At 48.2% G+C, this 27,131-nt stretch overlaps 1 protein-coding gene across 1 annotated transcript in view; it reads right to left on the bottom strand.

The window, feature by feature from the left end:
• PDIA5 (protein disulfide isomerase family A member 5) overlaps positions 1-27,131 on the bottom strand; it is a 93,076-nt gene that overhangs the window by 21,255 nt on the left and 44,690 nt on the right. Inside the window, exons 9-12 of the mRNA XM_053904161.1 lie at positions 21,612-21,679; positions 14,615-14,706; positions 14,450-14,521; positions 7,904-8,040 (exon numbers count right to left, since the gene is read on the bottom strand). Of these exons, the coding sequence (XP_053760136.1) occupies positions 7,904-8,040; positions 14,450-14,521; positions 14,615-14,706; positions 21,612-21,679 (369 nt within the window). The remainder of the gene's footprint in view (positions 1-7,903; positions 8,041-14,449; positions 14,522-14,614; positions 14,707-21,611; positions 21,680-27,131) is intronic.

Genomic DNA, 27,131 nt, shown 5'->3' with positions numbered 1-27,131 from the left:
ACCAGTTCCCTCTGCTTCCTGAACAAGATACGAAGGCTAGGCAATAAACCTCTGTAAAGAGAGTTATGACAAGGAGAATGACCAGGCCCCAAAGAAGAGAAAGGTCTGGCCAGACGAACATCTCCCTTGTTGGCACCCACCTGTTCTGGAGCTCTGTGGGTCCTGGGCAGTGCCTGCCTTGACCCCAGTCCCAGCCTTTTGGGCCTGGCCTTCAGGATGTCCTGGCCATGGGGGCTGCGTGAGAGCCAGAGGAGGAGGTTACAGAGCAGAAGCAGGACTCCAGCCCACTGAGTTTTAGTGTCCTGATTGTGATTTGATAGGCCATTAAGTTTTACTGCCAAACTTCCTTGTTGGGTTTTTATCATCTGTGTAAGTGCACTTATGCTGATTTTCATGACCTGGCACAGGGGCTGCGTGTCAACTCCTCGAGCACATTCTTTTCTGGCTGTGGGAATGTTAGCCTCCCGTCAACCCCAAGCTTTCCAATTCCTCTGGATTATACCAACTTTAATTATACCTATGATTTTATTACAGATCAGCTATGGAGACTTCCCTGGATCCTGGAACCAGGATTTTCCAGGGGACCAGATTAATCTGGAAAGCTCCCATGTAACTGGGACCCTATAGGGAGCCTGGATTTTCCTATCCACATTCCTGCTGCCTTGCCTGGAACTTGGCTGAGAGCATGTCAGGGAAGTGGGGCTCCTACAGATGCTAGCAGACACACTCACATTTTAACACTGTGATGAGCTCCTCCAGGGACCGCAGGGCTCTTTCAAAGCTTCTAGCTGTATACACAACAAAGCTGACTCATAGATACTCACAGACACTCTGGGGGCAGGCTCACACACTGACGGATGACTCCATCCATCACACAGCCCTCTTCTTGTGCAAAAAGAGAGTATTTTTTTTTTCTCTTCCTTTACATTAGTGGAAAATGTAGATAACAAGCTTTTAAATTTTTTCTTCCAGGCTTCTATCCTAAGGAAATAATCTGACATGTGGACAAATATTTATGCATGAAACTGTTCTCTGCAGTGTGATTTATCATGGGGAAATACGGTAAACAACTCGAACCTGCAACATTATGGTGCTGGCTAAGTAATTTATGGTGCCATTATACAATGGAATATTATGTGACCACAAAAAGCATGTACAAAAAAGAATTTTTAATAACATAAGAAAACACAAGATAATTTTAAGAAAGATGTAAAGGAAAAACATGCATGGAAACAAGGACTTAAATAAAATTAGATCCTTTCTTCCCATCTGGTACAACAAGATGAAGAATACAGAGGAATTAAAGAACAAGATGAAAAAAACAAAAATATTAGAACAAAATGCAGGGCACTGGTTTTATAACCTAGGGATGGATTTCCCAGGCAAGCCATGAATCCCAGAGGTCAAGATGGGGAAAGACAGGCTTGCAGAAGGCTCAGGGGTGCAGGTTTTAATCCTGGCTCTATCTTTTTGGCTAAGTGACCTTTGGCCAGTTTCTCAACCTTCTGGTGCTTTTCTGTCCCAACCTATAAATTAGGGATAATCATGATATCTACCTCTTAAGATCTGTTGTGAATATCAAATGAGTTAGTAGATACAAACTGCTTAGAACAAATGCCTGATCCATGGTAAGTGCTCCATAAATATTCTACTTAACTATTTGACTACAAAAAAGGAAGCTTTTGTACAATGAAAGGCACCATAAAGTTAGAGCTAGTAACAGACTACAAAGAGAACACGTGGCTCGCGTGAGAAAACATATCAAGATTACTATCGATAAGTATAGAGTTCCAGCTCGAGAAGAAAAAAACCCAGCAGAAAAATGGACAAAGGATACGAATAAGTGGTTCACAGAAGAACTACGGAAGGCTGACTAGCACATGAAAGGATGCTCAATTTCTCCAGAGGCCAAGGAGCTGTGGGCAAGTTGCCCTTTTGCCCAGTTTGGCAGGAATTGAAAAGGCGGACAGTAATCGTGGCTGGCAAGGATGCAGGCTGTCACACACTGCCAGGTGTGGCAAAGACTTTCTGGAGGGAAGCTGGCAGTATCTATCAAAGCTCAAGCACACTCATCCTGTGGTCCAGAACTTCAGTTTCAGGAGTGAGTCACGAATATTTAGACATGTTCCCGAATACATATGCTTACAAATGTTCACTGCACTGTTTAACTAATCAAAGACTGGTGGCCAATGTCTATCAATAGGAAATGGTTTAAAATCTATATCTCAATTATTAAATACTATTCAATGGTTGGAAAGATCGAGGTAGATTTATATGCCAACATCTACATGTACACAAAAACATCTTCAAGACCCACTGGTAAGTGAAAAAAAGCAAGCCACAGAAGAAGACAGGAAATGATACTACTAACATAAAAAACCTAAACTCAAAACACTGATATTTAGGTAGAAGCACAAAAGGAGGAGAAAGATGTTCCAACTGGTAGCAATGGTCAGCCCCGGTAGGGGCTCAGGGGAGGGAGTGGGGACTTCACTGTTCATACTAGATTCTTCTATATCCCTTGAACCTTGCGTTGCCAATAATAAAAACGTTAATATTATCCTTATGTTGTTTGTGCAATTAAAAATAAAAGTGATAGCATGAAGGACTTTTATAGCATGATAGTTACACAAATCCACACATGTCAGAAAAAAACTCTATTTACCTATATGTTGATTAAAAAATTTAAAAAAAAAAGGGGGGGGGGGAAATAAACTAGAAAGAATGACGCCAAAAAGTGACAAGTGGTTGCTTCTGGATAACGGGATTGTAGGTGGTTTTTTTCTGCCTTGATCATTTATACTTCTCTGTACCTTCTAGATTTTCTATGAAGATCATATTAATTGAGAATAAGACAGAAAGTAAGAAGCAGAAAATCTGGAGTCTGACAGGGCTCTGCTACCGAGCCGAGGGAGACAGCCCAGCTCCTGGAAGGCAGGCCAGGCCCAGCAGCCTCCAGCACACGTTTCCAAGAAAACCCCTGGACCTGTTGCCCAGGAACGCAGGTGGATATGGCAGGGGTGCACGGGGGGACAAGCTGCTTCTCGGGGACACCCTCCCTGTGAGCCCCCCTTTGTTCCTTCTACCAGCCCCACGTAGGTGACGCTCCCTCAGGTAGTGTCCTTCCGTGGCCCAATGCAGGGCTGCAGGCACACAGACAGGGGGGAGCAGATGGGTGTTCCTGCAGCCAAACACACAGTGACAAGAAGATGAGGACAATGCATTCTGACTTTTCTCCTTCAGGAAGTTGCAGAAAGAAACAAAAGGCTCCAGGAGCGGCAGTAGTCCGTGTTCGGCCACCACACCCTTTTTGGACACTGTCCTCTGTGGGGTCAGAGAGCTGGGCCTGGTGCTGCAGCCTCCCTCGTCCATGCCAGGCCCCACACTGAAGGCCAGATGGATGCAAAGGGGGAAGCGCTGAGCCATGGAGGGTTGCCCCAGGGCTACGAGTGAGGCCCCCACTCTATCCCTACACTGCACAGCACACACCCTCCTCTCAGAGCCCACTGCTCACACTCAGACTGTCCTCCCCAGGAGGCTCATCCCAATTCCGGAAGGCGAGGTCCACGGAGCAAACCTGCTTGTAAATCTCAGCCCCTGTCGTTCCCTTGGTGTGATCTGGGCCAAGACTGGAGCTAACATAGGTGGAGGGCCCTGCACTGTGCTGAGCCTGTGCTTATTTGCTCAGTGATGACTCAGGCATCAGATGTAGAGGCTGCAGAAGGATCTGTGTGAGGTTGCTAACCCACTCCAGCTAGAAGGCAAGGGTGAGGGAAAGAAGGTAATAAGGCAAGAGGAGAGGCTGAGGTGGAAAGTAAGTGGCAAGAAAGCTGGAAAAGACAGTAAAGAAGCAGGAGGCCACTGGAGGTTTGATAACAGGCAACAACAGGGGCTTTTCCTGCCAAGAATCCAGGGGGTCAGCTCCATAGGTACCCTGTGAAAGTTTAAGCACAGAACCAAGTGATTTGCTTCTGGAACGTACAGATGCCAGGGAGCACCCACCTGGGGCAGGCATCAGTCAGGTGGAAAGCTGAAGATCCTTTCTCTTCCTGGCCTTTCAGAGTGGAACTGGGAAGCATCTGACATTGAGCAAGCACATACTCTGTGCATAGAAATAACACTGCAAAGAGGGACCATGACTCTTTCTGGGAGTCAGTGTCAGGAATGTTAATTTTCTTCTCTATATTTTCCTATATTATCCCTTTATAAAATGTACATACATCCCTTTTTAATTACCAGAAAGTCAGAAAAATAAATTCAGCTTTTTAGTTTGAGCCCTATTTCAGACTATTGGCATCTTTAAAAATCTTAAATGCAATTGTTCAATATTTTAGCAGCTATCCTTTTTCCAGCTCTAACCCTTGCAGATTTAGAAGTATGCCTTGTTTTTTAGAGTGTTAACAAAACTGTTGAATAAAAAACAAGTACCACCCTCTAGACAGAGCCAGACCTGACTCACATTCATTCAGCACCAAGGAGGTGCTCCTGTCAAGGCAACCCCATCCCGCCCCTCTTATCCATACAGTCAGGAAAACAGAGATTTGCTTTTGATAAAAGAAAGACGTGCTAATTCACGAACTCAGTAATCATGTCCTAAGAAACAAATCAAGCACATCCAGCAGTCCTTAGTAGAAACTCTGGTCTCCTGTGTTGAAAGATCCCAACTTGTTCTTCTAAGCCTCCAAAACGATCTGCTTCTAAACCACTTCCTGTTTGCTCTGGGATGGAAGCCTGTAATACTACTGATTTCCAGCATTCACCTTTTATGCACTTGGGAAAACTAGGACAGCACTGCCAGTCTCCTGGCCTCCTGCCATTTGTCCTTTTTCCCAGGTCAAATGCCACAAAAGTGGTTTCCCAAGCACTGCAGGTTCTGGGGAGCACTCCAGCATCAGACGTACAGCTAGGCAGCAGCCAAAAGCTCGGTGCTTGTGGCTTTCCTCTCTTGGGTTCCAAATTCTCTCAAAACTGCGTGCATTCCCTCCCTTTTCAGGTGACAGACCATGCTCCTGGATACGGAAGTACTGTGCAGAGAGATTATCCAATGGGAAGCCATTCCCCTCTGATGGGAACAGTAACAGGCAGCTCATCAGGAAGTTTCCCCTCATGCTATTGCCCTGATCCCTATCACTGCTGGTCCAGCAGAAATACACCCACACACGCACACACGTGCACAGCCAGGGGGATAGCAGGTACTTCGTCTGGGAACGCAGGGGCCCTCGCAGGCAGACACCCACCAGCAGAAGCCGCAGACGTCTCCCGTTTGCTAAGTTTGAAATCAGAGCCCCCTCAACAGGGCTTTACACAGAGCAGGGTGGCTTTCAAAATATTTATTAATAACAATGACTAATGGGGAAAACAAGAGCCATCTGGTTTCTAGCTCTCTTTCTCTAATTTAGCTCTAAACAACTTTATTAGTTTGTTTTCTCATTCTTTAAGCCCTTATTCCAGGCCCACAGATGACCTTGGGTGGGGGAGGGGTGAAGTAATGAATAAGATCCTTCTGGTTCAGGGAGGGAAGAGGGGAAGGGACAGACAGGTTCCAGGCCCCAGACCCTGTAAGCATCAGCTACTACAATAGACTGCTCACAACCAAAGACTACAAGAAAGAACACAGACAAAAATTACCCAGTGTGCAACCCAGGTTCTTAAAAAGAAAGGGCTTAATAAACAATTATTAAACAATTCCAATATGGGGCGCCTGTGAGGCTCAGTGGGTTAAGCACCTGACTTCGGCTCAGGTCATGATCTTGTGGTTCGTGAGCTCAAGCCCTGCTTCAGGTGAGCCCCGCTTCTTTCTCTCTCCCTCTCTCTCTGCCCCTCACTCACTTGTACCCCCCCTTCTCAAAAAACAAAACAAAACAATTCCAATGTATCTGGTACATATTGTTTTGGAATAATATACAGGATTCATCAAAGGGGTCCATACTCTTCACGCTGAGATGCATAAACCACAAATCACTGCTCACACCATTCTGTACTGTGTCAGGAGCTGGGTAGGCTCTCTTGATGCAGGCTGCAAGGACCGACACGCAGGGGTGACATTCCCAGGGAGGAACTGATCACAGTCAGCCAGTACTGCTGGGACAGGGATGCAGGCGGGGTGATCCCAATTCTAGACGCAATGTAACTTGCTGCCAGACTGGCTTCCATCAGCAGCTCTGACATGGGTGGGGAGAGCACATCTCAGCCAGGAAGACGCTGCAGGGCTCACTGGCAGGCAGCTTTTCAGTTCCTGCCAACCGCAGGGACACGCTCACTAAGGCCCTGGCAGGGCTGGGGGTGAAGTGCTCCCAAGGCCCCATCATCACCCTTAAGCAGGAAGCTCTTTGAAACTTAGTTGTTTGCGTGTTTTGTCAGTTTTCTTGAAATTCAGAAAAAAGGGTATAGGAATACTTTCCTTTGGATTCTCTTAAAAATCTGGCACTTATTAGAAAGAAAGGAGCTGAGGAAATCCCCAATGGTGATCTGCTTGTGAACAGCTCCCAACTAACCAAACCCATGCGATACAGCAGAGAAAGGGGAGGGTGGGGAGAGCAGGGCTCAGCAGTATAGGACTTATAGAGCAATGTACAATTTGTGCCATTTCTCTGTGAGACAGTCTCCTTGTCTGTAAAATGGGGCTAATCATACTTGCCTTTTGGCACTGTGGGTAAGGTGAAAGGTGACCCTAGGGGGAGCCACTTTATCACCACAGGGTGATACACAGCTGTTAGCATAAAGATCCCTACACTTGTGACGATTAATACTGCATTCTCCTCACTGAATATGCCTCTATGGACAGGACGGTTTATGGCACTGATCTACAAAGTAGTTATTTATAGGGGTGCCTGGGTGGCTCACTCGGTGAAGCATCCAACCCTTGGTTTTGGCTCACGTCATGATCTCATGGTTTCGTGGGTTCGAGCCCAATGTCAGGCTCCGTGCTGATAGTGCGGAGCCTGCTTGGGATTCTCTGTCTCACTCTCTCTCTGCCCCTCCCCTGCTCGTGCTGTCTCTCTCAAATTAAACAAATAAACTTTAAAAACTAAAATAAAATAAACCCAAAGTAGTTATTTCTTGCTTTTCTTCACAATCTCTTTCCTGCCATCACTGGACCAAAGAGCTGGCAAGAAGCTCTAAGAGAAGAGCATGCCCCGCCTCCCATCTGTCCCAGGGTGCCGAGGACCCTGGGCACCCATGGCAGTGGGCCTGACTTTCCTAGGAACTCTGTGTCCCAGGGCTGTCATCCCCTTGCTCACCCCTCCAGGAGCAACCTTCTCCCTCTTGGAAACAAATTATAATCAATTTCTCCATTCTCCAAGAGGATGGGGAGGACACTCGCCTAGAAAACTCCTGAGGCCTCCCAGCCATTATTGCAGACCCTTTTACACACATTTCCCTTCCTTGATCCACTGTGGCCACTTCAGGGCATGAAACTTTCAGGTGAAGCAGAAGGAAGGCATTTTACATGCTGGGGGATCTGAGGCTCCAGACCTGGCCTTGCTGGGCCGTCTCAGCTGCTGGGCAAGATACAGGCTCTGTTGGGGCCTCAATTTCCCCCACCTAGATTAGAGGTGATTACTGTTCTAGGTAGTATCTCAGGACCCCTCCAGTCCTAATTCCTCCAATTCTGGGAAATTTATTTGCATTTCCCGACTTATGCTGACTTAGGGGAACGTGCTCAGGCCCACTACGTTGAGGTGAGGAACACCGGGGCCCGATGAGGACATGGGTACTGTTCCAATGGTGATGCAGGGTGGGCTGTGTGTGCCGTGGGGGCGGGGAACCTTGCCTGGCACCAGTGCATCCTGGCATAGAGGAGGCATCCAACAGGCCAGTGCTCACTGGACTCGTGTCCCAGAGCAGTGCCTGTCCTATGCTGAGAGAGGAAAGGCTGTGGCAGGAGCAAGGTTCCACTCACATGGGGCGTGGAACATGACGAGAACAGAGGAGTGTTCCTTCACAAACTGGTCAAAGTCTTCGTCGGTCAGGTGATAAACGGAGCCGCCCTCATCTGCCCAGGGAGTCTCGGGGACCTGGGGCTGTGGCGGCTGCGGACTGGAAGACCAAAAACAGGCAGAGCTCAGAGCAAGCCCGGGGCCTGAGCAGCCCTTACGAAATCCAGCCCCCTGGTGAAAGCTCCCACTGGCTCATATGGCCTGCTGCAAGGGCTCACCAGAAACCCCTCAGTGGAGAAGCCAGGGGTGAGCAATCTGGCCCTGCCCACCCTGCCTTCCCCTCAGAGCCCCAGAAGTGCAGAGCTGATGTCTTCTTATAAATAGTGGCTTTCAGCTAGAGCTCCCTAGGCAATTCAAGAAACCCCACTTCCTCCCAAGAATCTGGGGGTTTGATAGCATCTCAAGCTCTTTCAAACTTTCAGCAAACTGGCAAGAATAAAGAGCAACAAAAAAGTGACTTTTGGAAAAGCTCTCTGTTGTGCTTGGTAGCTCCCCACAGGAAGGGCAGAGAGTGGGGAGAGGAAAGAATGGGGGGGCAGGGTATGTGCAGTGGTATGGAGGAAAGAGAGAGGCCAAGTGTATGAGAAAGACCAAATTTGGGCTGGGGAAGGGGCTGGGAAAGGGAGGCTGCCACATGGGTGGTGCGAGGTGTTCACTGACCAGCATGGGAGGAAGGCTGTGATGAGGAAGAGTGAGGCAAAGGGGAACAAGATCAGGGACACCCTAACCTTGACGGCATCTACACTATATCACTAATCCTTCCTAGAGACAACTGGATAACTGGAAGGAAGTTATCTAGTTCTCTCAGAGGCAGAGCGCTGGAGCAGGAAGTCAGGCTTGGAGGTCAGTCCAGATCCCTCCTCCCCACCTGCTAGCTGAAAACCTGGGGAAGCTGTCTAACCTCCCAGGAGCCTGCTTCCACCTGGGATGACCGCATGCTAGTATCTGCATCACCAGATGTTCTGGGGAGAGGCTGCAGGAGCCCTCTGTTGCTCCAGAGTTGAGGACAAGACTGCTGGTGACACAGAGCTCCAGCTGCTTTGCTGCCACACGCACCTTTGCCAGAGCACCTTAACTGCCGCTTGAAAAAACCCTTTAGGATGACAAATGTGAAAAGACAACCATCGTTTCCTGCCTTTGAGGGCCTACAGTAGAGAAAAGGTGTACGGTTCCAACAGCCAGAACTAGAGATAATGAGAGAAAATGTGGCTGACACAATGGGATCTGCCAACCCCGCCGTGTGACTAGCAGAGGGGAACCTGCCACTCCCAACCCGCAGAGGGCCTGGGTTTGATGTCACCTTCAGAAGCCCTCCCTTCTGGCCTCAGCCACCCTGAACCCAAGCAATGGGAAATAGCAGTAAGAGGGCAAACCACTTCCAGCCCACGCACAGCCAGTGTCAGATGCGGCTGGTGGCAAAATCAAGCTTTAGAATGGGTCACTAGCCAGACGACGGTCCTAGACCAACACCAGGAGACCTAGGCTCCCATACTTGGACTCCAAATACCACTAATTCCACTTTAGGGAATTTATCTTTCCAGTACACCTGCACACATGCAAAACTATGTATGTTTGAGGTATTGGTTGTAGGATGATCTATCATGGCAAAGACTAGAAACAACCTGTGTTAGTTGGTAGGAAATGGTTAATTGCAGTCCGTCCACACTATGGGGGTTCAGCATGATGAAGAACAAAAACCTCTCTATGCATGGACGTGGATAGACCACGGGGACGTACCGAACAGGCCATAACATACTAATTTTTGCATAAAATAGGGAGAGATAAAAAAAATTAGTAATCTGCATTTGCTTGTATCTGCATAAAGAAACTAATCAAAGTCGTTGCCTCTAGGGGGTTGGGGGGTGGGGAACAGGATGAAGGAATCACATGGAAGCAAGACCTGTCAATGTAGGATTTTTAAGTATCTTTTTAAAGAATCATTTTTATTACGTGAATGGAATCTATTCAAAAATTAAAATAACTTTTAAACATCTTGTGACAGCACAGAATGGAGAAGACATGGCTTAGCTGCTGTACGAATGTATGAAAGTGCCTGAGAAACTTCTAGTTAAGCACAGAGAACACACTCTAAAACCACCACAGTAATAGTACAAGACTTAAAAAGAAGAAAGTAAGAACCCACAGAAGCGAAAAGAACAGGAAAGAATACAACGGCGAAGATAGAAAAAAGAGGTCAGTGCAATTTTAGAAGCTAGGAAACGGACCTAGCAAAACAGAAGGCAGAGACCTGAGGTGCTGGGTGCGGTCAGGGGGTGGGGGGACAACCACACCCATAGCAAAGGCGCTTAAGGACCCCGAGGCACCACCCCTCGAAGCAGGGCTGTGGCTGGGGCTAGAAACAAGGGCACACGGAAAGCCTGAAAGCCAGGCCCTCAGATCCTGGCCCTCAGGCTAGCAGCCAGGTGATCGCCCCTCTCCCCCCCAGTAGACAACAGCTGACTCTCTGGAGAGGATTGCCAGAGCTGGGCACAGTGGCAAGCGTACTCACTAGACAGAGAAGTATCGAGCAGAAGTCTGAGGCCAAACATAATTGCTGAATTATGCCTTTTACATCTCTCTCCTTGAAGACTGGGGCTCCCACTTACCACTGTACCTCCCACACCTAATGATGCACACACCCAGGAGATGCGTTTTGAATAAATGATGGAATGAGAGAAGAATGGTTGAAGGAACTGTGTGTTTAATATGGAGAGGACATGGGGAACACAATAGCTATCTTCAAATATTTCACACTGCATCAGAAAGAGAAAGTAACATTTATTTTCTATGGCTCCGAAGGGGAGAACCAACAAGTAGAAGCTCCAGAGAAAGAACCTTCAGTCAACAGAAGAACCTTCTACCTACAAGAGATGGGAGGGAAAGGGAAAGAGAGCCATGCTGGGAGCCAGAAGAGCTGCGTTTGAGTCCTATTTCCTCCATTTACCAGCTCTGCGGCTTAAGCCACCAACCTGACCTCAGACACCTACAAGATGAAGTATTTGGAGGCCTTTCCTTACCTCTCAGGTACATCTAGACAGATAATGTCTAGAGTAAGATATTTTATAAATTTATAAAGTACTACCCAAATGTTCCTACATATCCTTCATAACTGAAATCATAGAAATCATTCAAACATGAGTGGGCGACCTCAACATGAGGCAAGGCCCTGCTCTCTTGAGGTGTTCGAGTGGGACTGAGGTAGGTAACCATATCTGTTCTAGAGGTAATACAAACATTACAAGGGAAACTCTAGGGGCAGATTCACTGATGTTTCTATTCCCTTCCAATCTTGCGACTCTGATTTCCTGGGCTCTCCAGACTAGGAAATTCACACAAATCAGATCCTTATCTGAGGTAGGTGCCCATGCCACAGGTGAGAAGATGCAATAAGCATCAGAAGTCAAGAAAACTTCGTGATTACTTTCAGTTCACTGCTGGTTGGAATAAAAATACACAGGCAGAAACAGGTGGCTAAGTCAAAATGGACTGCCACGTATATACCCTCTACGTGCCAAGCCCACTCAGCAGCATGAAACCTACAGAGAGAATGAGAAACATAGCCAGTGGAAGCCCAAAGGGGTCCCACCTGCCATGATAAACACACCCACGCTGGGGCCCTTGCACACTCAGACCCCAAGGTCTTCACCTGGTCTCACTCAGTGCCCAGTGGCTAGCCACTCGGGGGCGGTAGGAAGGAGATCTGGATTCCTCTCTCCTGGTCTTCTGAAAGTCATCCAGAGAATTAACAAGGCCAGATCCACTCTCATTCTTCTACACTTGGCCACACATAAGCCCTGAGCAACCAACAGGGAGGCCCAGGGAAGAGGTGCAAGGAAGCAGGAAATGTGAGAACACTGCTATCCACCAAAATGTAGGACAAAACCGGTAAAGACATAAAACACCTGGCATAGCAGGGGGAGGGGGGCACACTTGGGTGGCTCAGTCGGTTAAGTGTCCCACTTCAGCCCAGGTCATGATCTTGTAGTCTGTGACTTCAAGTCCCATGTCAGGCTCCATGCTGACAGCTCAGAGCCTGGAGCCTGCTTCGGATTCTGTGTCTCCCTCTCTCTCTGCCCTTCTCCCACTCACACTCTGTCTCTCTGTCTCTCTCTCAAAAATAAATAAAACATTAAAAAAAATTAAGAAAAATAACATCTGGCACAGGGAAAAATCACACACAGAGCTGGGTACCTGTAGGGGGAAATCTGGAAGGAAATTCACAAAAACATCACAACACATAATCTTACAGTGGGGGTGATGGAAAGGCTTTCCTTTCCTTTTGTTTAAATATATTTGTAAGTTTTTCTATAATAACGTGTCTCACTTGGAGAGTCCTAAAATCAGGAAACATTTTAAAAAATTAAAAAACAGTGATATTGCTAGCTTGTGCTGGGGTGTGAGAGGAGGCAGCTCACTGCGGGGTCCTTTAGGACCTACCCTTGCTATGCTGGGGTGGGGTGGGCTACAGCCATGCCTTCGGAGGACCTGCCCCCATGAGTGTCCCTGACAAAGTGATCATGGGGGGTTGGGCAGCTGGGCAGGGCTGCTCAGGGAGACCCCGATGCTGCACCCCCCCTCCCTGGAGTCACCCTACTAACCTTCTCAAAGAGCCTGGAGACCAGGGCTGGACCAGGGGCTGCTAACAAGACTTCCTTCCCAAGTTCCCATGTGGGGTGAGGAGAGGGAGGAAGGAGGAGGTGGGAAGTGGGGAGGCACCAGCCCAGGACTGCCTCCAGGTCTCTGTCCAGAGCAGAGTGTGGTGGAGGAGGTGGGATGGTGGTGGGCAGAGGGGGGTGGGGTGGGGAACAAACTGCCAGGCTTCAGTGGGGAGCTAATCACCTGTCTCAGAAATTCCACTGACGTGCTCCCCTTGTGCAGGGTTAGCAAGCAAGTCTGAACACTATTTAAAAGAAAACTAAACCTTATCCTTCCAAAAAGATAGGAGTATATTTTGAAACCAGAAAAGGTTAGAGAAGGGGGAGGGAAGCAGACAGATTTTATGCTCTGGTGACAAAAAAGATGGCTATTTGTTGAAACCTTCTCCCAAAGCAGAGTGAGATGTGTCTGGCTGGAAGAGAGGACATGCTTATTATCAAATGAGAAAAGAAACCAGGGGAGTGAAGGCCCAGGTTAAGACAATGAATACACAAGAATGGGGGGCCACCTTCCCGGGCAGGGGCTGGAAATGAGTGATAGATGGGGACAGACATGTGGAAATGCTTCCAAGAAACAAAAGATGCTATGCAAACACGGTGCTTCCGCTGTGTTTTTTCTCCTGGGGACTGACAACAGAAGACAGAGATTCAACCGTTAGAATCTGACAGTTTGTTGTTTTTTGGCGGGGGAGGGTACAAAATTCATCCTCCTTTCCCATTCTGAAAATACACATTTTCAACCTCCATATCTTTGGATAACTATTTAACCTTTTGCCCCTCAGGGAATGATGTCAATGAAGACCCACCATGCTGGCAACTGGGGAAGGGGTAGAGGGCTCCAGCCAAAACTCAGGGGAGCTGCTGTTGCCCAGGGGCAAGCCTGGCCCTGCTACCTGTCACCTGCAGGAGCCTGGACAAGCTCTTTATGCCTTTGCACTGCTACCTTTTTCATTAAATAAGGCTAACAATAATGTTGTCCTTACAAGGCTGTTCTGAGGATTACATGAGAATCCATAGGAAGTCTTTAGAACAGGGTCAGTCACAAAGTAGAGCCCAAAAAATGTTAGCTGGTTATTATTCCAAGAATTATGCACAAAGAGCCATACATCGGCAGTGACTGGTAAGTGCCAGACTGATAACAGGTAAAGCCAGAGCAAGCAGGGTAAGTGCTCAGCTGGGGATGGCCCGAGGAGGCTGCCAGGAGAGGCGACCCCCTCCCCTGCTCCCGTGACGGGAAGGGGTGGGGGGGACAGACTCCCCATTCAACACACCAGTCAAGGTCATGCCCAAGCCACAAGCCTAGTACGATGGGGGTCCAGGTGAGGGATACTTTGGGTTATAAGGATCTATCACGTTACAAATAGGCACACAAGGTCGCCAAGAAGCAGCATCTGTGGGGAGTGCACATGAATGGCAAAGCACTCTGCAAATCTAAGCTATGAGAGTATTTCCTAGCAGCTTCACAGCACCGAACACAGAATTATGTTTGAAATAAGTGTTCAGTTGACAATTCAATTTTCAGAGAGACCTGCAGTGGGGCCTCTCTCAAAACTGACATCCAAGGCGAGATACACCCTTAGCCAGCAGATAGACAGTAAGGGGGAAACGCTATTTAAAATGCTGTCACCATGGCCACAGTCACACCAAGTCCTCCTGGCTCCCATATCCTAACCCCACAAAGACCCCATCTTCACCTAGAAGCAACCCAGAAACCACAGGGTGGCAGCACAAAGGGCCCTTTGCCTTCCTGCTTCTCTTTCCCAGCTCCAGCCACAGCCCTGTGAACAGGGACCGCCCTGGGGAAGGGGTACCCTCCCTCCAGGCACACACCCCTGAGCCAACCGCCCCACTTACTTTTTCAGCCATTCCACAATGTCCTCAGCTGTGGACCCATAGTTGTCATACTGGAACAGAAACCGTCCTTTCCTGTGAAATGTGGACAGACAATGTCGGCTCAGCCAGGGATGCAAATGCCACCATGGAGGGGAGCGAGCGTCAGAAGGGAGGCAGGAGACTTACTCGAAATAGCAGATGGTGGGGTAGCCTCGCACATTATACTCCTCCTTGACGTTTTCAAATTCCGAGGGGTAGACGTTCATCCCAGCCAGCACCTAGGAGCAAAGGGAGAACAGGCCTATTGGCCCTCTGCCCCGCAGACAACATCCCCACCTTGCCAAGCACAGCTTATCTGTCTATCCCACCAGAAACAGATGAAGGGGACAAAGCCTCACAAACTGACATGCAGCCCTGGGCAGCGGGGGGAGCATGGCAAGCTAATGCAGCTGGGAATGAGGGCTGAGAGCTCTGGAAGACATGGGGCCTGGGTCAGGTGGCACCCTCTGTACAGGCATTCCCTTTACTTGCCTGCGGGATGGCTATCCCAGAGTGAAACCCAAGTTCTGAGGGCTGAGGAAGACAGGTGGCTTTGCCACCAAGTTCAAGCAGGTCCTAGAGTGGGGCTGCTGCCATCCAAAAAAACATTATGCCTCCTCCCTACCCCTGTCAACTAAGGTTTCACTCCTCTCTTAAGTTACAGTCACTGCTCAGCCACCCCACAACATCCTCATGGCCTGTCCTCAGTCTGTCCACCCAGGCTTTGTGTTCAATGTTCTTGGACCTCACAGCTTGTACGTGGCCAGGGAGAGAGTGTGGCTCTTGTGACAATCCATCTGCCTGACTCTCCTCCCTCCAGACTCCCAGATTCCCCACCTCTCTCCTCCTGTTTGTAAGCATCGCCTACAGCCTGATTGTACCATCTCCAAAATTTGAACATTTTTTGGTTGCAGGGGTCCCCATATCCAACACTTCTAACTGGGAAAGGAGAATTTTAGTAGCTGTGTTACTGACAACAGGGCTAAATACTAAGAACAACCCAGAGTCCTCTAAAACTCCTTCCCTGAAGCAGTAATCTTTTCTAGGGCAGGATCAGGTGCCCGGAAAGGACTTTGAATCTGTTCTTATAGGAGAATGAAGATAGAGTGGCCAGATACAGGAAGGCTGTTCCACAAAGCAGGGCAGCATGGAAGAAAAGGGAAAGGGACTTCAAAAAGCCAGGAGCAGTTATAGAGGCAGAGAGAAGAAACACGGGAAGCTCATTTTGCTGAACAATATAGAAGGAAACATAGGGTGGGAGGGGGATGGGCTAAATGGGTAAGGGGCACTAAGGAATCTACTCCTGAAATCATTGTTGCACTAGATGCTAACTAACTTGGATGTAAATTTAAAAAATAAAATTAAAAAAACAAAGAAGGAAGCATAGGACAAGAAAAAGACAATAGTCTCAGTGGACAAGAAACTTGATTCAGAAGACTGTGTCCACTTAGGAATCATGTGGCCTTGGGCAAGTCACTTACCCTCACTGAGGCTCCTTGTGTGGAAGACATGGGCGATGGGAATATCACAGGGCTCTTAAGAGAACTGAACCAGGTGACCCAGGTCAGAGGTTCAGCACAGGACTGATGTTGAACAATCGTCAAGTTCTTGACTTCCTACCAAATCCTCCTGGTGATGAAAGCCTCTGGCAGCACCATCCCCAGAGGCATCTAAACAAGACTTTCTGGGGCGCCTGGGTGATTCAGTCTGCTGAGCGTCCAGCTCTTGATTTCGGCTCAGGACATGATCTCACGGTTGTGGGATCAAGCCCTGACTCGGGTTCTGCACTGAGTGTGGAGCCTGCTTGGGATTCTCTCCCTCCCTCTCCCTCTGCACATGCATATATGTGTGCTTGCATGGTCGCTCGCTCTCTCTCTCTCTCTCTCTCAATAAATAAAAAACATTAACCATGTCTTTCCAACTGTTTTAGGTACCTAGCACAATGCCTGGCATACAGTAGGCACACAATCTTTACTAAATCACCAATTTCCACACACACGCCCCCCCCCCCCAGCTCATTTGTGGGATGTTGCAAGGAATACAGGGAGAATTAGTCTGAAATAGAACTAAGAAGACCTGGAACCCTCTAAAAGCCTTTCTGTTCATTTCCCCAGACTGATTCAGCAGCCTGTTCCAGTAATAATTGTCTACTTTAAAGTTCTTTTTTTATTCTAATTGATCTCCCTAGTGTCAGTGCACATCCACCATGAGATTAATCTTCCACATCCTCCTCTTTCATTACATCACTTCCCTGCACAAAACCTTTCAATTCCACTAAATATGAGCTAGAATCTAACTCCACGCTCAAAGATCATACAGTCCCTATCTCATTTCTGAATTCTTCTTTCTTACAAAACCCTTAATTGTACACCTGCTAGAGTCTAGGTTTATGATTCTCCCAGGAATTGGAAAGTCTGAGATCTCTGCACAGGGAGGAAGTTGGACCGATCTCCGTCTAAGGCACCTTGCAGATGGGTAATATACCACAGTAGCCAGGAGCCTAGGCTCAGGCATCATGATGTTGGGTCCGAGCCCTAACTCCTCACTTAGTAGACACATTTCTTTGAATTAAGTCAGATGCCTCTGTGCCTGTTTCCTCATCTGTAACCACCTCTTATGACTGCTGTGAAGACTGAATGAGACAGTACAAGTAGAGTAACTACAGCACTCAGAACATGCTAGCTGTTTTCATCAATACTACGAAGCATCTCTGAACTCTGCACATGCTGTGCTCCCCTGGCCCTGACATTTTGTCTTCTCGTCCCTCTGCTTAGGATGCCCACGTCCCATCTCCCAGTTACTACCGAAGACTTATTCATCCTGTAAGGCAAATCCAATCCCACCTTCCCGGACAGCCTTTCCAAACCACCTTTGCTTGTGATGAACTTTCAACTCTCTGGGTTTTTGTAGCACTCTTGTACCACTTGGGGGCATTTATTAATGAGATAAATATTTTTTGAACAACTACGTACACTTTTTGGAGTCTGGAAAGCCAACTGAGGCAAAACTGGCCTCGGCTTAAGAGTTACGGCCACAACACCTGACCCTGAGCCACATGTGCTGGTGCCGTTCGGTTAGCGTGACCCGTTCTACCTCATGTTCAGCCCGTGTTCTGACAGGAACAATCATGGATGCTTCACAGAGCAGACAACACATGAGCTGGTGCTCAAGGGAGAGTCAGATTTCCACAGACATTCCAGAAAGAGAACGTGGAAGCAAGACAAAACAAGATGCAGCCCAAGAGGTAAGGAATATATGCTGGTTTAACTGGACTGTAGGACACAGAAGGGGGCAGGAAGAGAAGGCTGGACAGGTTCAGTGAACTCACTCTGGAAAAGGCTTTAGTGCCTAAGAAACCAGGACTTTGTTCAAGAGGTGCTGGAGGGTTTTCCAGCTGCATTCTTTTCTTTTTTAAAAAAAATATAAACAGGTCAAGCTGTAAGGGGCGAGTCGTGGGTCAGGGAGAGAAATCAGCAGCCTTTGGCAACCACTCTGTGTGGGCTAACCAGGGCCTGACCCAGGATGGTAGGCAGGGAGAGGACAAGGTGTGAGGAAGAGAGATGTGTGAGGATGCCCTGGCAGAAAGGCACGTTGTCAGTGGAGCCTGGGGTACTTGGGAAGAGTCATGAAAGAAAGCTGCCAGTCTGCTGGATGGAAAGGTGCTGAATTTTATTTTAGACATTCTGCATTTGGGACACAGGGAGAAAAATCCAGACCAAGATGTCAAGCAGGGAATCTGACACATGATACTGGAGGTCAGGGACTCAGGCTCCATGGAGCTACATTTTGTTGAAATTATGGATGTAGATAAAATCACTGAGGGAGAGGCCATCACAACAAGGAAAGCACGGTGCCAAGCCCTTGGCCCTAATAAGAAAAGAAGCTGAAAAAGCAGAATCTTGGGAGCACCCTCATTTAGTGAGTGGGAGGAATAGGAAGTACAAATAGGAAGTGTGTCTATGAAGTGTCTGTAGCTCACAGAGCTGTTTCCACACACCAGCCGCTTGCTCTTCACAACAACCTTAGTGAGGTGGGCAGGGTTTGCATTATCATCTCATTTTACAGATAGGGAAAGAGAGACTCCGAGCCTATTTGCCCAAGATCTCCTCACCGGTTAGTGAGAGCCAGATCCAGAGTCTGATGTGCACAGGTCTATCACCAGGACCACCCCATGTCATGGTGTTTACATCTAGATGGCCCATCATGGCCAAGAGAAACAAAAGACTCAGCGTGGACCTCAGTAACTAGCAAAGCTGGGAAGAGGAAGCAGATGGGGACAGGCTCGCTCTGACAGCCGCTCTGAGACAGGGAGCAGCAACGGCTGCTGACGAGGATGGCAATTAGCAGGGATAGGTGGGACAGACACTGATGATTCACCAGACATTAATGACAGCAAAAGAGAGGCAGAACTGAGTTTGGAAAATGGCAAAGGCTGAGCATCCCTGATCTGGCCTGGCTTACATCTTCATGACATCATCAAGTTGGACACCTCCCAAGAAATCTGTAGAGGAGGAAGGTTTCTGACCCTTGCCACAGCCATGGGCTAGCCAGAAAGGGTTCGTGGACGACAGAGTTGAAGAGGAGACGAGGTGCCAGTCCAGCTAGGTCTCAGCAGTGGTGAGGGGTAGGCTTTAGATTTCCGGGGGCAGCCCACCTCTGCCCTGAGTGTGAGGACGGAAAGGAATCATGCTTCTAGTCACCCTCTCTGGGGAGCTGTGGCTGCACCATGAGCCCTGGCCTCCAGAGGCCTCTCATAGAAGGTGGTGTCTATGTGGCCAGACCTTTCCCTATTTATGGAGTGGGGAAAGGGTGAGAACTTTCAAAAGGTGCTTTCCTAAGAAACAGAACAAAACATACCCCAAGCAAGAAAATACAGAAGGAAATGAATGTGTTCATACAACACAGATGCCTTAGGCCAAGGTAACTAACACCTGGCCAAAGCTGGGCTTGACCAGCCAGGCTGTCCAGGTACTCAGATGATCCCACTGAGTTTTCTGTAACGTTGTCTAGGGAACTGGGAGGGTCACTTTTTATGTTTCTTGACCTGGGTGCAGGCAGGGAAGGCAGGCACTGCTGTTGCTGTTGTCTCCTTTTTTGGAACCAAGTACCCTTAACACAAATAATCTTCAGGGATAATCTTGAGAAAGAGCATAGTATGAGCCCAGGGCCAAGGGGCAAGCCCTCAGCTCACAAACATCCTTCCCAATTTGTCTCTGTCCTTAATAACTGATGCTCTGAATTCCTTCAAAAAGAGAAATATTTTTAATGTAAATACCGAGCTTAAAATAAAACGTGCTCAAGAGTGATAAGCCACACATTCATTCATTCACTTATCCGTATGTATGGGGTACCACAAGCTTGGCCCTGTGCTCTGTGTTGAAGAAACAGATGTGAACCAAACAGTGTCCCAGTACTCAAGAAGCTCACACTACAGTGAGAAAATCATACTATAATTAGTATCAACTGGTGAAGAAAGTGATCTGGAATACAAGCAAAGATGAGCAGACCTGGCCATGCACGGCAAGGACAAACTCTATGGGAGCATGGAAGGGACTGGAACACTGAGTTTGGCAGGTAGATGCAGCATTGGCTGGGAACCTTCCAGAAGGTGCACAAGAATAGCACCAAGACCTTACCTGCTTTGGTGGGGCTGGCCAGGTATTTGTGATGTGACTGGGGCTGGAGCTATTTAACTTCCACCGCACCACAGAGTTAGGAAGTTGAGTGGAGAAGTTTTCTAAGAGTATGCGAGTTATGAGTAGGGAGAACACTGGATAATTAAGTCTTTTCTCCAGGCGAAATAATCGTCATATATGCTATCTATTAAGGCCCCAAAATGCGAAGTGAAACTTCCCCCAAGTGATGTATGTGTGCCCCGAAGCCAAACATCTCCAGGTGAGTTGCTAAAAATTCATTAGTGATAAACAAGCAGGACCTTGGTGTTGCCCCAGAATGAGGTCAAAAGAGAAAGCACTGGTTCTTTGCAACCCAGGCTTGTAGCAGGCTAGGCTAGCAGGGCTGTGTCACCATGCCCATGTACACTTTTTAAATTGACTCTGAACTAATCACCAACTTCATTTGATCTGTAAAGATCATGATTCAGTTTTAAGAAATCAGAACTCCCTTAGTGGGACTTTGGCCAGCCCCACCATGGTGATGGCTCTCCTCCCCACAGCCTTTCATGAAAAGCATATGGATTTTTCCATGCTCCCTAGAGGGGCCAACAGTTATTTTTCTGTTACCACCAACAAAAACAAAACAAAAAACCCTCGGTATTTGTGTGGCTCAGGGAATGCGCAAAACTAGATAGACACGTGGCACAGAAGAGACAAGGCTGGCAGGTGGAGGCTGCCCAGAGATGACTGGGACCATCAGTGAGTGGTCCTCAGCCTGGTGAGGTCTGACTGTCCAGTCTCCCCTGCCCTTGCTGCACCATCCTGGTTGTTCTTCCTTCCTGAGGCTCATTTCCTCAGGGGCTCCTCTTCCCCCTCCTGTCCCTGAAAGATGGGCACTCCTGACACAACCCTGCCTCCTGTCTGCTTCACCCCCCCCTCCACACACACACACACACTGCACACTCTCCTTCAGAGAGCGCCTGCGAGTTCGGGTGTCCGGCTCCCCACCTGGACTGCCTCTTTCTGCTGTCGTTTCCACGGCTCCTCCAGCCCCACATAAACAGATCCCTGGTAAGCCTGGCAGGAAACTTTCCCGTGAATCTGCTTGTGCTTTGGGCCCACCACTGGTCACCATGCCCCTTTTGCCGCCACTGGGCTGCCCAGCACTGGGAGCCTTGGCCTGCTTTGGAGCCCAGCCCCAGTAATTCTGGAGCCCTGATGCTCTGCTGATGGCCCCTGGCCACCCAGCAATACCACCTGGGCTTCTTGCTGGTTTCCTGGCTATTTCGTCACTGGCCTTGCTTGGACAAGCACTGAACTCTCCTGGTCCCAGCAACTCTGGGGAGTTCTTGCCATCCACCAAGAACAGGTCTGAGTCACATGCCCAGGGCAGCGGGAGGGTGACTCCTTGAGATTTTCAGACCTGCCCTCTCCCTGCACCCTAGGCCCCTTCCTCCCACCGCCTCTCCAGGTGAGAGGGAGAAATCTGGGAGTCGGCCAGCTCTGCCAGGCCCATGGGCCTCACTCACAACGTGGCCTCGCAGCTGGGTCGCGGCCTTCTGGAAATGTGGCATTATCCTCTTGCACACGCTGCACCCTGGTCACAGATAGAAGAGAAACAAACTTGGTTACGGTGGGTGCTGGACCCCTATGCCCTGGCTTCCCTCCCCTCAGGCTAACCTCTGCCAGCAAACATTTATTCAGCCTGCAGAAGGGCAGGACTGCTGCTGACCCTGAGGACACAGAAGGAATAGAGGCCCTGCCCTCCAAAGAGCTTACAATCTTGATAGTGTAGACCACGACACAGCCCGGCAGTCCCTCGATAAATGTGGGACTAAGCAAATGTGACACAGCTGGAGAAGGTCAAAGCGTGGAATAGTTTAGGGCTGATCATGAGTTCAACAGGAATACAGGGAACCCGAACATGTGACAGGAAAGCACAGTCAGGGACTGTAAATGAACCTGAATCAGATGCCATTAGGAAGAAAAATGTGCAACCATGGGTACCATGACTCTTGGGATTTCCATGCCCCTTTTCTTAATCAACAAGAATAACTGGGCAGTGAGTGGAGATGGGCTGGGTGTGAAATACTGACTCTGGCCTTGCAGGAGGCGCACCAGGCCAGGATTGGCACACCTGAGGGCCTGTCTTCCCTGGATGCACTGCGTGGTGGCCCTGGACATGGCTCTCTGGGTGATGGCTCCTTCTGGCAAATGAGGAGGATTGGAGCAGACAACCTCAGGCCCCTTCCAGCTCTGACATCGAGGATTCTGTGATGTCTCTGGCTCAACCCTCTGTGGGGTTCTGTGGTCACTTTTCTCCTGGGATAATGAAGGCCTCCCAAGCCTTGGGGGACACAGGGCCAAGATAGCCAGGCCCCAAACATCCACTACCACTTCAGAGCGACCTTGCTCTAAAACCTCTCCGCCCACCCCGCCCCTGCATCGATCAGAGCAGGCCACATTTCCATAGTGATCCCACAGGACACATGTACCAGTTTCTTCAGACATAAGGAATTCAGACATGTCAGGCTGTTAGTCTTTCTGACAGCCGCTCTGCTGCAAAAAGGCTTTGAGATGCACTTGAAGGCTGTAGACACCAAAGCTGACCAGACCCCTGTGTCAGGCTGGATCTCATCTCAACATGACAGTGGGGACAGGGCCGAGCAGCAGTAGGCGGACAAGCTCTAATCCGTGTTTAGCTAACACCTTGGCAGACTGTGGGCAGAGTAATACAGATCAGAGAGGTGCTCTCACCCACGGGGCCAGATACAGACACTGGAGAACTGTGAGCAGGTCCAAGGTTCCACGGGAACCTCCCCAGCACAAGTCTGCTGGACCAAATGTGATGCAGGGGGTTTTGACATGGAACTCCCCAAATGCCCATGATCCTCCTGTGACATTCCTGCCCAGCAGACAGACGGACACACTGTACACACACCAGCCTGGGCTTAGGTTCATGCCATTAGTTCAGGCTCAGACTCAGGGAGACTCAGGAGTGTGGGAGTGGTTGCAAGGACAGCCCGCAGCATCTGTCCTCAGAAGACAAGATGCACCTCTCTCCATCAGCTGCCACACACAGCCCCATCCCCACAAGTGTCATGAAGAAAAGAATGTGACATTTGTCAGGGGACACTGTTCCCATGGTGGGACACTCACAGAGGAGGGAAACAGGGACAACAAGGCCGACCCGGCCAGGTGCCCATGCTCCATGGTGGATGACACACAGCAGGGATAACGGGGGGTGCACAGCAAACAAGATGCTCAGCTCTGGGGAGTATGAGACCCAGGTCTCCCCTTGACTATCTGCTGCCTGTGCTAAGACTGAGCGAGTAGTCTGAGCCTCAGCTTTCCCATCTATGGAGTGGACACAGAGTCTCCCCTGGAGGCTGAGGGGCAGAGCCAACACTTGGGAGGACAGAGCCGGACGCTCAGCAAGGAAGGCACTGTCAATACAAGACCTGAGTGTCTGCACCTGCTAGGTCTGCAGTGGGGGAACACTCCACAGGGGACAGAGGATGTCACTGCCAGGAGGGAAAATAAGTCGGGGGCAGGGGGGAGTGCACTTGGAGTTCATCTACTCTTTATTCAGTGGCTTGATGAGATGGTGGGAGTCTGACGCCCACTGGGCCACATTCATCAGTCAGGGGCGTAATTTATGAACTACTCCCACAGGGGTGGCGTCTCTTTTCCAGCTCTGCCCGTCTGCAGGCTGCAGCAACATTACCCTCATGTCCCCCACAAATCCCCATGGGTGGAGCCCAGCAGCTCTGGGAGAAGAAGTTAGTGAGGTGAAGAGGTGATGGAAGAGTAATAGGAAGCTACAGGCCAAGCCAGTTTCCAATTTAACTTGACCAAAAATAGAGCTGGTACCATGATCCCTATCTGAATCTCTCTTTCAATGGATTTGTCAACCGGGAGGCACAGGAAGAGATAAGACTAATTGTCACTCTCAAACCCTGAAAGTTAGAGTGGTCACCCATTTATTTTCTCACTAATTCTGTCAACATTTACTGAATAAACAAGAGGTCCCAGGGACCCAGATTCCTTGTCACAAGTAAAGCCTCCCACTGCCTTTGGGTTCATTCACCCCGAACATGATCAAAGGATCAGAGTCCTAAAAGACTTCCCAGTTAGAGAACTAGTACGTTTCCAGGAATAAGCTGAATTATGAGGCCATGAAGGCTTGAGTGGACTCGTATAATAAAAAGCACACGTCTGTTTCAATAAAAACAACAACAAAAGAGTCCTGAGGTTACCTGGGACCCAGGAGGCCATCCAGTCTGACCCCTTCACAAATTTGAACTTAACGGCTCCAAGTTTTCATCCTCCCTTCTCGACTATTAACTGCTCTGTGACACCAACAAGGGACCTAACTTCTATCCCACTTTCTATTATATAAAGGTAATAACTATGCATGCCTCTCTGCCTGCTATGGGGAGGAGGATGGGCACCCTCCCAGACAGCCTGGGAAAGGGGTGGGGGAGATGGCACACACATTCCAGCGCAAACTGCTAGGGAACCACCTTTGTAAGTGATGGACTAGTGTCATTTTAATGAAACCCACACGACTATACCATGATCCTGCCTGTGACACGAACTATATACAGACATATACTCGGTTTTAATCTCATCTAGCCCATACATTGAATCCTGAAAGGTTCTGAGATAAACCAAAGGGGGCCCTCTCCTCAAGGGGCTGCGTAGGCAGGACAATTCCTGAAGCAACTCACAGCTAAGCAGTTAATAAGATCCCTCCAAGGAGAAACAAAAAGGCGTGAAACCAACCAGTGAACATTAAAGAAGCGAATGACCCAAGGTTAAGGTGCATGACCATTCTGAGCAAAGCCTGATCTAACTAGAAGTAGGACACCAGGGCCTCCTTTCTATAGGGAGGCACACCCTTAAGGCCAGCAAGGTGTCTGAGAGGAGGCTGGGTTAGGGGGATACCCAGCAATCAACAGGGGCTGGGGACAGGCTATTGTTATGGTGAACAAACCACAGGACCACCAGAACCTCATAAAAGGGCAGCCATCTTGGGAGGCATGATCATTCAGGTGGAAATGGGAGGGGTCTTTGTCCAAAGAACTCAAGAAAAGGGATTCAAGGCAGGCTTACAAGAGTAAATAGAACTGAAATGAGAAGTTACAACTCACATCATAGAAATACAAAGGATCCTAAGAGACTAGTATGGACAATTAGTCACCAAAAAAAATTGGATAATTTAGAAGAAATATGCAAATTCCTAGAAACATATAATCTTCTAGGACTAAATCAGTAAGAAACAGAAAACCTGAATAGACCAATTACTAGCAATGAGATTGAATCAGTAATCAAAAACCTGACAAAAACAAAAGTCCAGGACCAGACAGCTTCACTGATAAATTCTTTCAAACATTCAAAGATTCAATATCTATTCTCCTCTAACTCTTTCAAAACACTGAAAAGGAGGGGAATACCTCCAAATACATTTTATGAGGCCAGTTACTCTGATACCAAAACCAGACAAGAACACCACAAAAAGAGAAAATTATAGGCCAATATCCTTGATGAACATAGACGTGAAAATCCTCATCAAAATATTAGCAAACCAAATTCAACAATACATTAAAAGGATCATTCAACACAATCAAGTGAGCCAACAGACACATGAAAAGATGTTCAACATCACTCATCAGGGAAATGCAAATCAAAACCACAATGATATATCATTGTGTGCCACGCCTGTCAGAAGGGATTTTATCAAAAAGAAATAGCAAGTGTTGGCAAAGATGTGGAGAAATAGGAACTCTTGTACACTGTTGGTAGGAACGTACGTTGGTACAACTACTATGAAAAACAGTATGGAGATTCCTCAAAAAATTAAGAATACAACTCCCATATGATCCAGCTCTTCCACTACTGGAACAGTATTTATCTGAAGAATATAAAAACATTAATTTGAAAATATATATGCACTCCTATGTTTATTGCAGGATTATTTACAATAACCAATATATGGAAACAATCTATATGTCCATCAGTGGATGAATGGATAAAGAGCTGTGGTATGTATGGTATATATATGTGTATGTATGTATATATACACACACACACACACACACACACACATATATACACAACAGAATTACTACTCACCCATAAAAAATAATGAACTCTTGCCCCCTGCAACAACATGGATGGACGCTGAGGGCATTATGCTAAGTGAAATAAGTCAGAAGGAGAAAGACAAAAACCTTATCATTTTACTTCCATGTGGAATCTAAAAACCAAACTAAACAAAAACAAACTCATAGTTCAGTGGTTACCAGAGGGGAAAGGGGCCTGGGGTGTGTGAAGGAAGTCCATTGTGGGGTGATGGATGATAGCCACTGATACTCCTCCAAGCCACGGACAGGCCAGGGCACACCCACATCCCACCACACATGGCCCCTCTCTCTCCAGTCTTTAGTTTTCTGAAGGGCATTATGCAGATCACAGAGCTACAGCTCTAGGGGCCTTACATAGGCTCTATTCCAGGGTTTTTCAATCTGTGGGTCGGGACCTGTTAGACTACAGGGTGGCCCAGGCAGATTATTTGAGGCTTTGTAGAACATACTATCAACTAATTAACTCTGCTTAGCTTTTGAAAGCAGCCACAATCTATAAACAAATGAATATGTCTATTCCAACAAAAATTAACTTACCAAAAAAGATGGACAGCCCACGGGCCATAGTTTGCAGACCCTCTATTAGAGGGTTAGAGGAAAAACCAGTAACTTCTGAATAAAACAAAATAGGCTGGGGTGCATGGGTAGCTCAGTTGGTTAAAGCATCCGACTTCAGCTCAGGTCATGATCTCATGGCTCATGAGTTTGGACCCCGCATCGGTCTCTGTGCTGACAGCTAGGAGTCTGGAGCCTGCTTCAGGTTCTGTTTCCCTCTCTCTCTGCCCCTCCCCGGCTTGTGCTCTGTCTCTCTCTCAAATATAAACAAACAAAGATACATACATAAAACAAAATAGAAAAACGAAATATTGCATACTACATCTGGCAGAGTAGATGGCAAGT

Source organism: Panthera pardus, unplaced genomic scaffold (genome assembly GCF_024362965.1).
Source record: "Panthera pardus isolate Hobbes unplaced genomic scaffold, ASM2436296v1 HiC_scaffold_16, whole genome shotgun sequence".
Taxonomy (NCBI): domain Eukaryota; kingdom Metazoa; phylum Chordata; class Mammalia; order Carnivora; family Felidae; genus Panthera; species Panthera pardus.
The sequence above is the reverse complement of the archived record's forward strand: the minus strand, read 5'-3'. Positions and strand labels throughout refer to the sequence as shown.